Source organism: Meriones unguiculatus, chromosome 18 (genome assembly GCF_030254825.1).
Source record: "Meriones unguiculatus strain TT.TT164.6M chromosome 18, Bangor_MerUng_6.1, whole genome shotgun sequence".
Classification (NCBI taxonomy): domain Eukaryota; kingdom Metazoa; phylum Chordata; class Mammalia; order Rodentia; family Muridae; genus Meriones; species Meriones unguiculatus.
The window spans coordinates 62240843-62257361 of record NC_083365.1 but is presented as its reverse complement, the minus strand read 5'-3'; the positions used below and the strand labels follow the sequence as shown (position 1 = coordinate 62257361).

The 16519-nt window shown below is 39.0% G+C and overlaps 1 protein-coding gene across 3 annotated transcripts in view; it reads right to left on the bottom strand.

Annotated features, from left to right (window-relative positions):
• Nucleotides 1–1908: 1908 nt before the first annotated feature.
• LOC110563726 (contactin-associated protein like 5-1-like) overlaps nt 1909–16519 on the bottom strand; it is a 785262-nt gene continuing 770651 nt past the window's right edge. For all 3 annotated transcript variants that reach the window (XM_060371606.1, XM_060371607.1, XM_060371608.1), the window contains 3 exons: nt 15959–16177; nt 12792–12863; nt 1909–9843 (listed from right to left, as the gene is read on the bottom strand). In XM_060371606.1, the coding sequence (XP_060227589.1) occupies nt 9647–9843; nt 12792–12863; nt 15959–16177 (488 nt within the window). In that variant the 3' untranslated portion in view covers nt 1909–9646. The remainder of the gene's footprint in view (nt 9844–12791; nt 12864–15958; nt 16178–16519) is intronic.

The following is a 16519-nucleotide window of genomic DNA, read 5'->3' as shown; positions in this document are numbered from 1 at the left end:
AAGACTGTGGATTTCAGTGATAATTGATTCTGAATCACAAAACTAGGTGTCAGGAAATTAAATTATTCATATACAAAATGAGTTTGTCTGGGTCTTGTCTCCATGCAACTCTTATAATCAGTGTTTCTGAGCCTTTATCTATGATGCTCTGTATTCCATAGTTCTTTCAGCTGACTTCCAATCCTTTTCTACCCCACTGTCTTTATTAAGTCTTCAGTAAAAATCATCAGTATTTTTTAAAGGAGTTTCATATAGCCCACTTGCCTCAAATAACAACCCCCATTCTCATTACTACACATACTTTTTGTTTTGTTTTGTAAGTCAATCTTTGGATTACTTTTTTTTTCTCTCTCTCTCATATTCTCCTGCATTCCATCAGCAAACCTGATTCCTTCTGGACTCAGATACACTTGGAGTCTCTCCCACTCCTGTTTTCCCAGTGCTACCTCTTTTACAAGTTTTAGCCTTTCCTTCTTATGCCTTCCCTCCTGTTTCTCTGCAGTTCATTCTGGACTGAGCATCCTAAGAGTCAGTAAATGTCCTGTCTGGCAGAGTTAATTCCCCTGTAGGGAGTTTCTTTGAATGTTTGGGTGAGACAGTCTTATGTAGCTCAGGCTGGCCTCAGTATCACTGTATAGCCAATGATGATCTTGGAGCTTTGATCCTCTTGCCTTCACTTCACTAATATTCACTTCCGGAGGAATACTGGAATTATAAGTGTGTACTACCAATGCCCTGTTTATTTGGGACTGGGGATCAAACTCAGGGCTTTTGTGTGTACTATGAAGTCCTTTACCAACTGAACTATAGTTCCAGCCTATTAAATCTAATATAGCTTTTATTAATAAGTTTATGTCTACCAGATGACTCATACAAGTCTAAATAAACACTAAAGGAAGAGAAATATCCTCCAGAGCAATGAACATGTGCTCTTCCAAACACAGAGCTGTTGTGTAACAATTTTCCAGAAGAAGGAAGTGTAGGCAAAATAAGACACAAAATATGGGTGCTGTGAGTGGACATTAAGAAAGGTTCAACAGGGATGGAGGTATCCTGTGAGATGCTAATGTCAGAATGATACAAGAACCTTTTAACCAAATCAGAAAGCTTGCTCACAAGCACTTTTGTGCCTGATCTGCAGTTGTTGGTACAAGTCAGTTAAACATGAGAGAACCCCAAGACAGTACTTTGAGCTTCAATGCAATCAATATACCAGAGAGTAGGCGTTTTATGTTTTTCCATGGATCATGTTGGCTAGGAGTTAATGATATAAGAAATAAAAGTAGGCACTGAGAGATTAATTACTTGACTCCTCTGTTATAGGTGTCGATTAATATTTACTATTGGTTTATCTTTTATTAATGCTGCTGTTAATCCTAAACAGCTGTATAACCAAATCACCACACAGAGACTGGGATTTATTTAATTAACCTAGAACACAATGCTGGGCAGTAGTTACTCCATCCTAAACCTCTAAGCCCTTACAGTTTCCTAATTCCTAGTTTCAAATTTTACCCATTATACTTGCTTTTAGCGATTATTATGTCCAGTCCATCTCTCCACATCATTCCAAGATCTATTCTCCTCTGCTCTCCCAGCTCTCTCTCCTGCCCTTCTCCTCTGCCTCCCACCTTCCTATCCTCTGGCTTCTCTCTCTCTTCCTGCTTCCTTTCCCTCCTCAACATTGTGGCTAGTTCCTTTATTTTGGCATGTTTACACAAAGTTGAGAGAGGAGATGCTTAAAATAAATATCACAATGCAATGTCTGGATTGAAACCAGAGAGTGGGAGAGAGAAATCATCATTTGAATGAACAAGGGTAAAGTGTATATATTCCAAAGGAACATTATACCAACACTCCTCATTAACCAAAGAATAACACAGGAAGGCATATGTTTGCCACACAAAATGATACAAAATTTTTTCTTTATTAAATGTACAATATTTACAGATAAGTCTTTCTTCTGTACAGCAAAAAACACAAAGAAATCTAAGGCTAACATTAAATTCCTCTATACAGTGTTTTCAGACATGTTATATGGTCTAAAAAACAGCCTTGGGATGAGGCAACATCACATGGGACTAGATGTTCTTTTACCAGAACAAAAACCATAATATCCAAAGAAACAAGAAGTCTAAACCTAATCCCAAAGGAGATTGTCTGCTTTGCCTCTGTTGTGCTTTTATCAAAAGAAAGCTTGATATGTATTTGGGAAAGGTCCTTTTATACTTTGTTATTTATTTTCTAAAAGCAATCCTCCTGACCTCTTTTTCTCCCAAAGAAAATTCTGACCATGTCATGAAGCCTCTAATTTCTTATCTGAAATGATCATGGTAATTCTTTGTCTTTGGGACTCTGTAATTTCATGAACCAAATGCTAACTGTTGCCTCTTTTATAAGGTATGACTAGAATGTGTCATGTGTCTTCACTTCTCTATCTTCTACGTTTCTGCCATGGTCTAGCTGGCAGTGAAAGAGACTAGTAAAGACAACATAATCTATGTGGAAGCTTCTCTATTGCCAAGTACAGTATAAAATGATTGGCATTAATCTTTACCAAATATGAAGTCCTTCTCATGATACAACTACACTACCTAAGCAACATGTGGTTATTTATTTATTTTTTGCAAGAGTATTTAAGGCAGGAAAAGATTACACTCGGTGGTGCGGCCATTCAAAGAGAAGAGATTATGCTAGTACTTCCTGTAACTCCTCTGGCCTATGGATGACTATAATGTGAAAATATAACTAGTCAGAGGACCACTCATTTTATCCTATAAAGTTACAATAAAAATGGCTTCATCTGGAGAGGCCATTCGAGGAGCTCCAGAGTGACAGAAGGCCTGCTCTGCATAACCAGTGTCCTTTTTCATGTCCTCTGAGATTTACAGCTGGGATCTGAAGCATAGCAGAGTATAATGCTAATGAAATTATGACTGGGCCATAATCAGCAGTACATATCAGATCTGTCATAACTTGGGACTAGTCTCCTAATTTTAATCTGCTATTTGATGCAAGCTTTACTTGTGTACTTAGGAGAATCAAGAGAGAAATGTTCACAGAATGTCAGGTAGTAGCTTTCTGAAAGAGAATGAGAGTGACATGCCTTTCTATTATTATGCATGCCAATGGAGGGCATGAGCAAGAAAGGGGAAAGAAAGAGCACTAACTAAACTTTCTCCAACATTTCCAGACTTCCATCTATGGAGGATTTGATTAAGGGCAATGGACCTGAGGATCTTGATCATAGTTTATTGTACTTAAAGCTGTCATTAGGGTGCTTACCCTTAGCAGATAAAATCACTGTAGTGATAATTCCACAGTATCCCTGGACTGTATTAGTGAAACATAAAACTTGAAAAATCACCGGGGTAGGGTGAAAGTGCTGTGCAAAGATGACTGAAACATTTCTCATGCAGGGTCTGTAATTCTGCCTCTTCCCTAAGGTGTAAGACAAATGCATGAAAAAGGCTGCATCAGGAGCCAGGAAGATAGGGAGAGGAACCATCCTTACTTCATGGTGAAAGCTTTGGCTCTCAGCCATTATTTGCTCCATGAATACCCTTTTCCTCCTTGAAAAGCTCCTGTCAAGTCTGCTCTAACACAAAAGCCCACTGTAAGTCTTTGTCATGTCCACTTAACTACTTTGTAGACTACAAACTTTACAAATGACAGACGACTAGCTTAAAAAGTACAGCATTTCACTACAAAGTGTAATTCTTATTCTTCCCCAGAGTACCTTAGTGTAAAATAATAAAGGGATGGGACTCACTTAAAAATATCAAAAACAATCATTAGAATCTTGTCTGTGGCATTTACAGAATTTCCAGTGCAAATTGATGATAATTATAGCCCCACAAAGTAGGTTCGATTATAGTTTTCTGGACAGTGTTTGAGGAACAGCCCTATTAACTTTTTCTCTGTGTGCGTGTGTGTAGGTGTGGGTGGGTGTGTGAGGGTGGGTATGGACCTGTTGTACATTCTTCCCTTTTAGGTAGATCAACTATTTAGACTTTGTGAACACAGAGCTGTGAAAGAACAACAAACATTTTCAAAACAACTGACACGAGGAAGACAGTGGGTATCCAGAAAGAGAATGAAAAAGCTCCCAAAACTGGTGTACGGAAGTGAATTAGATAAATTGTGGATCTTTTAAAGAAATGATTTCTAGTCTGTGTGAGACAAGAAACAGCCCTCAGTCATCCTTTAAGAACTGATGCATGTTGGCATTTGCCTGTACAACCCTTCCATCCACCTCCTTTGCCATTTGCAGCTACAACAGGTCATATTTATTTATTTAGTTGAAACCTGGCCGGTAGGACAGTTGAGGACCAAGCATTCCTGAGAAAATATTTCAGGAACGATGAACAGAAGGATTCTATAGGTGGCCAAGAGCCTCTTGCCATTCTGTTTTTGCAATGGGGATGATGGATTATAGCTCTAGGGAATTTGCAAGAAGTAAAGCAGTTGGTAGACAAATTAAGCAATAATTCCCCATACTGGTGCCCATGTCTGTGGATACCATGGGGATGTTATGAATGCTCATTCTTAAAGTGAGTCTTCAAATTGAGGCGATATGGTATGGAGACAGAGCATGCATGGCCTTCTGCACTGGAAATATTCATGTCAGACACATTAGTATGATGTCATTTAGATGGATAACATATCAATAAATTATTCACTCAATAGATAATTTATGGTTCTCAGCGATATTCTTAAATATAGTCAAATGGTTCCTTAGGACAAAGTAGGGAGAGTAAAGAAATGTCAGACTACCAACCATCTTAAGGGAGATATAGAAGATTCTTGACATAAGTGAATGTCTACCAGTGAGTGAGAGCAGAGGGGGCAGAAGTAGAGGCTTCTCTTTTCTGTTCTAGTCTCCGCATGGGTCTGCCATATGCAGAGTAATACATTTGAAATACCTTAAGTAGAAATGACACGAGAACATAGAAAATTTAGCATCCTTTCAAAAGTATCTGATATAGGCAGAGACAATGGTCCACACCTTGGCAGAGTCAGATGGCCCTCTATGAGTTCGAGGCCAACCTGGTTTATGATAGAGTCTCAGACTAGCCAGGGCTACCTAGTGAATCCCAGCTACAAAAATTGTGGCTGATATAGGAACCATTTTTTTTTTATTTTGTCTCTGTCCAAAGAATTCGTTTACCATCTTCCACAAAAAAATTATGCATGGACAGTTACTTAGCTTGAGGAAGAGAAACAATATAACCATCTCTGGTAGAATGGCTAAATAAGACACGGAATTTTAAGAATGATCCAGAAATGTGTTCGTGTCTAGATACCTCTGGAAATCATTTGCTAATTAACTATGCAGTCCTTGCTCTTGGCTCCCTGGTGCTGTGCGTACACGTTTGTTGCTGTAAGACCTGTTGATATGGTTGAACTTTAAAGTCCACAAGGACAGTAAGTGTTTATATATCCAATTCCAACTGAATGCTGGAGTCACAGACATTTCATATGCCTCTAATGACTAAATACATGAAAAAGAACTGTATGCTTAGTTAATCCTGGTCCTGCTTCTGCTGTGACGTGGTAGTTGTGATTCTGACAAAGGTTGAGAATTAAGATACTACCATTTCTTATTTCTAAAGAAAAGAAAGCTATAAAATATCAGCTCCAGAGTTCTTCAAATGAACATGAGTTAATCTTTTTGTGAAAGAGACATCTAGAAAATAAACAAATATCTATTTTCCTAGCCTAATTCTTCGAGAAACCACAGCAGTCTACTCTACGCAGGGGATGAATATTGCATCTGGTGCTAAAAGCCTTTAAGGGTAAGCAAGCATACAGTTGCCTGCATTAATAGATTTGTTCTGTATAATAATATCAATGTAACAGCCCCTTATAATGAGATCTTGCACTGATATTTTTGTCTTACTATAAAGGGCTCATATCCCAGAAATTCTTTATGTGAACAACACCTGTAAATGGCTGAGTATTAAATAATTGGAGGCATCAAGAATGTCATAGAGAGAAGTAGTGGCTAAAGGAGGATTAGAACTTTCTTGAGTCTTGCTTTAGGTTGTAATTGTATGAAGGTGGGAAACACAATTGAATAATTGCCTAAACCAAGTCGATCCTGCCACCAATACTAAAACTGGTTCATGCCTCTAGCTTTGCTGGAATTCAGCTTATGAGAATTCAGATTACTAGCCTTTCACCTGGTGTATGGTATGGCATTGTGAGGGAATTCTGATTCAGTCCTGAGACTACATACAACAGTGTACCATCTCAGCATGTGTCCACCATTTGGTCTACATACCCTGTGTCCTGGACTATATGTCCTGCAAACTCAGGGACAAAGCCAATTAGGGAAGGTGCTGTGCAGAGGGCAGAGACTGCCTTCACACATTTCCCTACATGATTATCTATAAGTGCACATTAGTGGATGATGATGAAACCGTACACACTGAGTTGGCTTGTATCCTCATTTCTATCTATCAACATCATGTCAGCAAAATAGGTGCTTGCTTCTGCGGACTCTAGTAAAAACAATATTCTGATGTGATTATTCTTCCTTTACCTGTCATTTTGCTACTAAAGTGCTTTAGCACGACTTTCATTTTTTGTGACAAAGGAATATGCAGCCAAGCATAAGTGTGATTTATACAGCCTTTTATAGAGTCAGAAAATTCAAAAGTAGAAACTGGAGAGCAGCGAAGGAAGGGCACAGGGAAATAGACTCCCAATAACTCTCACTTTATTAGATTATCATTTATCTTATTAAAGATAGAAAACTAAAAGGGGCATCTTTGATATATTTGCTTTAAATTCACTAGCAAAAGAATTACAATATTCTAAAAGAGGGAGAGAGTAGGTAAGAATTTATGGAAAATTTTAAGGAAAGAACATATATTTAGGACAATATCTCATAGTTGTAGACTGTGCCATACCCCATCCTTACCTCTGTACCTTTGCAAGGGAAGAAAAACTACAAATTGGAAACTGGATGAAGCTAGTGAGTGCTTCACTATGAACTTCCTTGTCCAGGGCAGTGCAAGACAGTCAGCGGTAGGATATTTACTAAAGAGATGAATAGCCTACTGACTGTAAAGTGCCTGCTTGGCAAATCACCTCTGCTCTGCAAAGGGAATTGGCCAGTACTCTCTCCTTAAAGGATCTTCGTCCTAGAATTTCTAAGGCTGGAAGTGTTTGGGTGGTTTCTAAGTTGTCTTTTCTCCACAGGGGTCCAAGGGCAGAGTTAAGAACATTGTTACCATAAAATGACCAACAATACCCACCATCAACAAATTCAAGATGCCTCTTTAAATGAATTGTATACTCTGCTACCAACAGAACCCAAAGCCTGTACCTTATTTAGGCACATAGGTCAAGTTCATGAGGCACCTTTGTGTACATAGGTACAGATACAGAGTGGAAAATGTGATGTAGTTTACAAACTAAGGGCTCCCTTGAAATCCTCTGAGCTAGAGGTGAGCACACTCCCCCACACAATAGCTGGTCCCTTGTCTCTTGGGAAATAGCTCAGTCATCAGAGTGAACTCATTGCATGTGTTTTAGAATGTGAGTCCTGCTAACCTGCACATTACTTCTTTACCAGATGTTTCTGGATTGGATGGAGGGGGATAAATCTATTTGATTTTTCTCATTTTTCATGCAGCTCTTTTCCCTATTATTTTCAGTTTTTCTTGAAGCTCTTTTAAGATGGCCTAGGCCATTTCATGAAGCCAATTTAGACTTCTATTTTAATTCTATTTATGCTGTCACACACATGAGAATATTTCTTTGCTTCAGTACAGCAATCTTGGAAACAACATAGCTAACATGTTCTAGTTTGGTAAAGTGGAGAAGTCAGTTTTCAAGTTATAGGAGCAGCTACTTCCTCACACCTTTCTTGAAGCCTCTTAGTAACAGGGTACTATATCCATGCCTCAAAACAAAGTAGCAAAAGAGGAGCAAAGTAACCATTCACTATTGTACTGGAAAGTATGGAAAGGAAGATGCATAGAGTCAGAGGGCTACTTACAGTGTGGACATTAAACTAACATAAATAAACACCTCTGGTTGATTGGAAAATGCCATAAAAACAAGCAGGCCATCTTACCCCGAGTCCTCTTTTTGTTTATCTTCTTTAGGTGTATAAATTTCAGTATATTTTTCCTATCTTAGAGGTCTATAAAAGTGAGAATATACCATGTGTGTCTTTCTGCTTTTGGGATACCTCACTCAGGATGATAACTTCTATGTCCCACCATTTGCCTCCAAATTTCATGATTTCCTCATTTTTAATTGCTGAGTAGTACTCCATTGTGTAAAAGTACCACAATTTTTGTATCCATTCCTCAACTGAGGGATGTCTGGGTTGTTTCCAGGTTTTAGGCCACAGAAGAGGACATTGCAGCCAATCCTGAAGAGACCTGATAAGCTAGAGTCAGATGGAAGGGGAGGAGGTCCTCCTCTATTAGTGGACTTGGAAAGGGGCAGGGAGAAGATGAGGGAGGGGGGTGCGATTGGGAGGGAATGAGGGAAGGGGCCTACAACTGGGATACAAAGCAAATAACCTGTGATTGATATAAAAAATAAATAAATAACCCATAACCAAACCTTCAGCAGATTGTAGGGAATCATATGAAGGAAGGAGGAGTTAGTACATCCTAGAGGGGACAGGGAGCCCCACAAGGTCCAAATATATCTGGGCACAGGGGTCTTCTATGAAACTGCTTATCCAACCAAGTACTATGCATGGATATAACCTACAACCCCTGCTCAGACATAGCATATGGTAGCTCAGTATCCAAGTGGGTTCCCTAGTAAGGGGGACAGGAATTGTTTCTGACATGAACTCATGAGCTTCCCCTCCTCCTTGAGGGAGGAACAACCTTGCTAGGCCACAGGTAAGAACATTGCAACCATCCTGAAGATACCTGATAAGCTAGGTCCAGACAGAAGGACAGGAGAACACCCCCTCTCAGTGGACTCGGAAGGGGGCAGGGAGGAGATGAGGGAGGGAGGGGAGGATTGGGAGGGAAATAGGGAGAGGGCTACAGCTGGGATACAAGTGAATGTATAAAATTATTTAAAAATAAAAAATATAAATAAAAAAATGTTGCCTTTCCTAGGTGGATTTACTTTCATTCATTTCCTTCTGCTCTATCGGGGCTCCCTGATAAACGCATCACTTAAAGAATGACTGACTGCCTTTTCTGTCACACACACATACCTTCTTTTGTTCTCAAGCCATAATATCTAACAATATGGTATTGGGCAGGGACAATAGTTAAAGGAAAGACCACAGAGCTCAAGTCTGATGGAAGCTGGTGAGACCAAGTGCCTGAGAAACTGAGCAATGAAGTTCAGAAACTGGACTATAAACATGGAATGTGCGTGCGTGCACATGTGTCTCTTCCTTGCTTACAATAGTGAAGTCTGTGCCTCCAGTGCTGACTGTCACAATGACACACAAATAGGTGAACTACAGTAGCCACAGGTCTCTCCAGCTGACTTCCTGAGCTGGAGAAAACAGTGCTCGCAGTGGGTGTATGTGTGTTCCAGAAAATTAATGACAAATGACACAAATTAAATGCCTAAATTAAAAGACAAAAAAGAGAAGAAAAAAATAGTGGGAAAATAAGGAAAAGAGGACCAGGTGTCCTCTGGCAGCTCAGATGAAGTATTCCCGCTTGCACTCGCTGGCTGTGTTTTGCAAGTCAATTTCATTTCTGAAGGAACTGTCCAAGTTCTCTGGGTATTCCTTCTCTTTCATCTGGTTGGTACCATGTGACTGCTTATGCTGATAGAGGAAGCGGGTCATGATTCCGATGACACAAAATGTGATAAAAGTCACCACTGCTATGACGCCTGTAGGGAAAATAGGATGAAAGAAAAGAAAATTGTCACTGAGAAAATTATAATTAGGCAAGGGCATATTTTCCAAGAAAAAAAGCAACAAAGCCAACACAAACACAAATCTACTGTGTATCTAGAAATAAAGACTTTCCCAGAAGCCCTTGTCCTTCTAGTTCTACAAAACCTCTGCAAGCACAATCCTGAGGGAGAAAGGATGTTTCTTCTGGAAGGTTATATTGATGACCTAAGAATAAATATAGGATTATAACAAAAAGGATTTGTGTGGTTTCTGAGTTACTTTTTTTTTTAAATGCTAGGGATCAAATCCAGATTTCAAAGATTTTAAATACACCAAGCGTTGCCAAGAATTCCTAGATGCAGGTTTCATCCTTTCTCTTTATCTGTGTGTGTGTGTGTGTGTGTGTGTGTGTGTGTGTGTAGGTGTATGGATGCACTTGTGTTAATAACAAAAGACAACTTTCAGGAGACTCTTCTTGCCTTCCATGTTGTTTGCAGGCAATCTCTCCTGCTGTCTCATTTCTCTAGCCTGAGCTACATAGATAGAACTTACTTCAAAATAAAGAAAGAATAAATCAAGCCAGTAAGCAATAAACAACATTTACAAAAAATTAATAATTAATAACAACAAAACAGCAAAGTTTTGTTATCAAAAATAATTTCATTTCTGATATAGTGTACATATGTTTGTATTTCATATTGTCTATGTTACCTAACCGGAGAAAAGCACTTATGTCAGAATCTTATTGTTGTTTACTGTCCAGTCTTGCCAAGAATTCCTTGGTCTAAATGCCACTATTTATGTGAATTGATACAAGGAAAATAAACATGTAGACCTATCTTCCACCAGTTTTAACAGTTTTCCCAGTAACTAAGACCATTTATGTTCATCATATATTCTTTTTTTTTATAATTAATCTCTTGTTTTTATTATTTACAGTTTATTCATTTTGTATCCCATCATTCTCCCTCATTCCCTCTCAATCCTACCCTCCCTCCTTCTTCTCCTCCGATGCCCCTCCCCCAGTCCACTGATAGGGGAGGTCCTCCTCCCCTTCCATCTGACCCTTGCCTATCAGGTCTTATTAGGACTGGCAGCATTGTCTCCCTCTGTGGCCTGGTAAGGCTGCTTCCCCCTCAGGTGGAGGTGATCAAAGAGCAGGCCAATCAGTTCACGTCAGAGACAGTCCCTGTTCCCATTACTACGGAACCCATTTGGACACTGAGCTGTCATGGGCTACATCTGTGCAGGGGTTCTAGATTATCTCCATGCATAGTCCTTGGTTGGAGTATCAGTCTCAGAAACAAAACAAAACAAAACAAAACAAAAATCTTTCCTCAGATTTGTTGTTGTTGTCGTTCTGTTGCTCTCCTTGTGGAGCTCCTGTTCCCTCTGAGTCTTTCATCTCTCACTTCTTTCATATGATTTCCTGTACTCTGCCCAAAGATTGGCTCTGAGTCTCAGCATCTGCTTTGATACCATGCTGGGTAGAGATATATTCTAAACACATTTTTGTAACATATTTCGCAAATATTTTAAAACAAGACAAAATAAAATTTCAAAGTTAATTGTCTAGTCTGGGTAGCAGCTAATGACTCTGAAGCATAAACTGTAGCTTTAAAATGTGCCAGAGGTTGCCTCTTTCCTGCGGCTGGTTTGAAAGGGTTGTTGAAGGCTGGAAGTAGAACAAGCTTCCCAGGATCTCCTGTGAGGCTTTGATAACTTTCCCACTCTCAGAGTGATTCAATGGAGCTTCCCAATGAATGCAGAATGCCAGAACCAAGTCTTTTCTCATCAAATGAAAACTTACTGCAACAGAAAGAATTATAAAAGTCTTTGTGACATTGAATGGTTTCAAAGAAATATCAACTTCTGTCCTCTTCCCTGGAGAGGCCATTCAGCTCACATGAGCATTTTAAGGACTTCCCTAAGGAAAGGTCAAGGTTCTCCTCTCTGGGATGACACTGTGATGGAGTCCTTCCATTCCTGTTCTTTTTTTAGGGACCAGCTTCTGTATTGCTACCACAGCCTGCTTTCCTATCTCCTCCCTATTTTGTTCATTCTAGGAAGGCAGTTACTCTACCTCTCTATATCCCCATGCTTAATACAGATCTGACCCAGAGCCAGAGCTAATTAAATAGAAGTCAAATGAATGACTCCTACTAACTTTTAAAGAACTCCATCTGGTGTGGATTCATTCATCCCAGCTATCATAATGCAGGCTGAGGAACCTGCTAGGTTTAAAAGTCATCAATAGAAACAGAATTTCGTGTCTCAGACATCTCATATAAAACCAAACTTGGAAGATATTCCATGTTTCAAGACCCAGATGGAAACATCAGACTACTGCAAGCATTAGTCTAGCTGAGACAGAATAAAGATTGGGGTAAGGTCAAAATCAGTAAAGAAAGAATAGGTGGTGGCAGATGAGCTGTAAGCAGAGTGGGCAAGCTCTACATCCATAGCCAGATGGACTGCTAGATTTGGAATTTCAGTCATGTAGGCTTCACCTTACTCATTAGCTCTAACCCAAATCACTTGGTATAGAAAAACTGAAAAAGACTGCAGCTTTGTCCATCTGTCTGCCCCTATAGGACTTCTTTCCACACATAATTTTATTGGTCTGTTTTGTTTGTGCTTTAGAAGTGACAACAGGATGCAATGAACAAAATTCAGCCTGCCTTATGTGAGTAAATGCTCCAGCTGCTGGTTCAGAGCTCAGCTGCCTGCTGAATTTGAGGCAGAATGAAGCCAATAAGCTCCTGGCACTGGAGAAGGGTCTTCCATTAATCTTGAACCATGCATAAAGAGGCTAAGGGCTGGAAAGAGAGTGGCTGATTCTGGGTGTTGAATGATCATGGGTAAGAAAGGCTTCATATAACTTTCTCCAGAGAAAAGGATGACACATATCTTTCTGCTTTCAGTAATGAAGACAGGTTACCTCCAATGACTGCTGAGTCACTTCGGACTGCATTTGTGAAAGGTTCATGCTCGTCTGCTTTCCCAAGGAGATCTAGAAAGAGCAAGAAACACAAAACTTACATTTCACTCTTCACTCAGCTACAGGGAAGGAACATGCAATGTACATCTATGAAGTGCAACAAGATTCCTACAGTAAGATGTGAACGAGCGTATTGAAAGGAACCTAGGTAAATGGCTTTTAAAATGATGACCTGAATTCAATCCCAGAACGTTAATTAAGAGGTGAATTCTGGGGCTCCAATCTGCAATCCCAGTGAAGGATAGCTGGTCACATATGTAGATTACATGTAGAAACAAGGGAGACTATACCTCTGAAACAAGATGAAGGAGACACTTAACTCCCAAAATCTTGTCATCTAACAATTTGTTTCTTGACATGACATGCACACAAATTATAAATACTTAAAGATGAATAAATGTACTGCTTAGAACCCACAACTTCTGACCTCTTTAGCTTATAAGTAAGTTGTAAGACAGCCTTGCGCTAGGTGAGGGCGGTCCCTGGCCCATGCACCTTCAGTGATCCCCTCAGCCTTCTGCTTTGCTGAAGAATTTCCAGGAATGACAGCTGCCCTGTATTTCCAACACACTTTCCTCTTCACCCCAATGACCTCTGTGGCTGCAGCTGGACCTGAGTCCACTGGCAAGGACAGCCAAGAGCACTGGAAGAATTAGCACCTCAGATCAGCCCTCACCAGGAGAGCAGCTGTCCAGTGTGTGCCCTTACCCTTGGAGCCATTGCTCTAGTCTCGTTTATTTTTCTTTTGAGACAGGGTCTCATATACACCAGGCTGGAGTTTAACTTGTTATGTAGTATAGGCTGACCTTGACCTTGCCATCTAATGGAGGAAGGGACACAGAAGGAATAAGAAATAGAGAGAGACAGACATAGCAAAATAGAAAGTGAAGGAGACAGAGAGAGGGCAAGGGAGGGATGAAGGGCAGAAAAGGACAGGAAAAGGTTTGATATATATTAATTAAATTTACTGATTTTAACTGTCTAGTGTTCTCTAATGCCACGGAGAAAACAATCCAGGTCTGATAAAGTAACACTTCTAGTAGCATGTTTGGTGATCATGTTCTGCAAAGTATCCTTATCACAGTGATGATTTAATATTATATTTTAAATTATCCATTTAAGGTTATATTTTAAAATCTGCTCTTGGCTTTAACTTTCCCTCCTCCCAAAATAACATCATCAGTCTACATGCATTAAGCACACCTGTCTATAAATCCTCCACCTGCCATTTACAATTTATCTGCCCTACTATCTATCCAGCCACCTATTCATCTAGCTATCATTTCTCTGTGAAAAACTGTAATGCTATATGAGTATATATATTTGCATATCCACTTTGTGTAAGAACTCTCTTTATTTTAAGCAAAGTACTAGACATGGCTGACTAAGCCAGGGTCAGTTTTTACCCCGTACTAAGTATGCCAGATCTCAACAGACATACTCAACAATACTTACACATTTCCTTTGAGAATATTCTTTTATTATCTGAGAGTATCAAAAACACAATTTGAATCAAGACACTGTCATTACATTTTCTATATATGATATCAGTTTGCAGCTGAATAGTGATGTATCAAAGTTAATGCAACAAATTAATATTTTTCCCCTGAGATCATGACTCATTTGGAGACCTTGCTGGTCCAGGTGTGGATATATTTCCCACATGTGAAGCAATTTTGATGGAATGGATAAATTCACCCTTGCAGGGAAGCTTTTTATGAGTCTGAATGTTCTAAAGAGCAGTTCAATAAAACTTAGAAAGTAAACAACTCAGCAAATCCAGGAAGTTCCTGAAACTGATCAGATGCAGGAGGCCCTTCCTTCCTTAAGTTTATATAGGCAATAAAGACTGTTTAGAGATACTTTTTGTATCAGTCTAGCTGTGTGGAAGTTTCTCAGACCATCAGTTGCTTGAAAAGGGCAGAGATTAGCAGTGCCTTGAAGAGGCACTGTCTGACCTGCCTATAAGTTTTGCAGTGAATTCCAGTGTTTCAGCTTATATGGACCATCACCCATTCTGGGATAGGCTTTGGAGTTGCTCACTAACACACCTGGCCTTTTATATGGGTGATGAAAATATCTCTTGGGTTCTGATGATTATACAATAAGCATTTTAGCCATTAAACCTTCTCTCTAGCTCTTTCCAATTTAATGAAAATAAGCATTATATGACACATAAAAAATATCACATTTTATCCTTTATATGTCTATAATTTTGTTTATTCTCTCTCCAAAAAGCTATCTCATAATACTGAGATTAGCATTATCTAAGTCCTCATTCTGATGTGTTCATGCCTCCTAAATACTTAAATCTGCCTATTGCTTTCCACTTAAACAACAGTGATGCACATACATATTATACATACGTGCATGATGTGTATTACCTAGAACTATACACTAATTATAACTGCTCATCATTTAAAACTAGAATTATTTTAAATATATCTTTAGTTAATTTTAGCTATTAACTTGTTCAATATTAATTTCAATCAGGTATATGCACAGTATCTAAATATTGTTTAATTTCTTACTTAAAATTTATTATTGATAAAGTCACTGGTAGTCTAGCACTCATAACTTTCCATTATCTATTTCTAGTCACCATTGTTTGTATAATGGTTGGTGTTAATAGTCAATTTCACAGAATCTAAAATCACCTTGGAAACAGGCTTTTGGGAATTCTTGTGGCATTATAATAATTTCTTAACTGAGGTGAGAAAAGTTGCCTACTGTGGTTGGCACCATTCCTTAGATTGGATCCTGGGCTACATAAATGGAGAATTATCTGAATACTATAATGTACACATCATTCCCCGCCTCCTGATTATGGGTGTGATATGACCAACTACTTCTAATTCCTGTCATCTATGATGGACTGGACACTTGAAATGTGAAACAGAATAAATTCTTTCTTCCTTAATTTGCTTCTGCCAGAGTGTTTTGTAAACATAGATATGACCCATAAGAAGCCATTTACAATTTGTAACTATCTATAATCTTACAAGGCAAAAAGCTGAGTGATGTTGGTCAACACTATTACTCTCTCTATAAGTCAGCAGAAATTAAGTTAGTGATGGAAAACCAGTAGAGCATCATCTGGAAAGTACCTGATGAAGAATGTACAGTGGTTACTGCATTCACATCAGAGTTAACCATGAAGCCACAGCTGGATTCTGTCAAGGTCCCTTGGACAATTACAGGTGCAATGCTGGCATGGCGGAGAGCTGCCTTCAATGGTGCTATGTGGTTGTATTGGACCGAAGAAAGGCATCCAACAAAACCCAAGATGTTTGCTCTAGCAACTTCCAGATCCAAACCAAGAGTCTCTGCAATGATTTTTTAAAAGCAAGCAAACAAACAAACAAAAAACCTTAGGTCTTATTTTCTCAAAATAGTCTATATGTTTTCTGTGTCTGTTAACATGAAATTCCTTTGTTACTCTCTGAATAAGGAAACTCCTTGCATATCTCTCTTCCTCTTATTTCAACTGCACATTTACTGTAGGTACCAATATACCATTCAACCATATCTCATAGAATAGGGTTATGACTATCTCTGCTTTGAAAGAAAAATGTTTTAAACTTCAGACTTTTCATTCTTATATTTTATGAACTGTAGGAAGAGTAAAGTAGCTCTATCACACTCTAATCAAACCCTATTTAATTGAG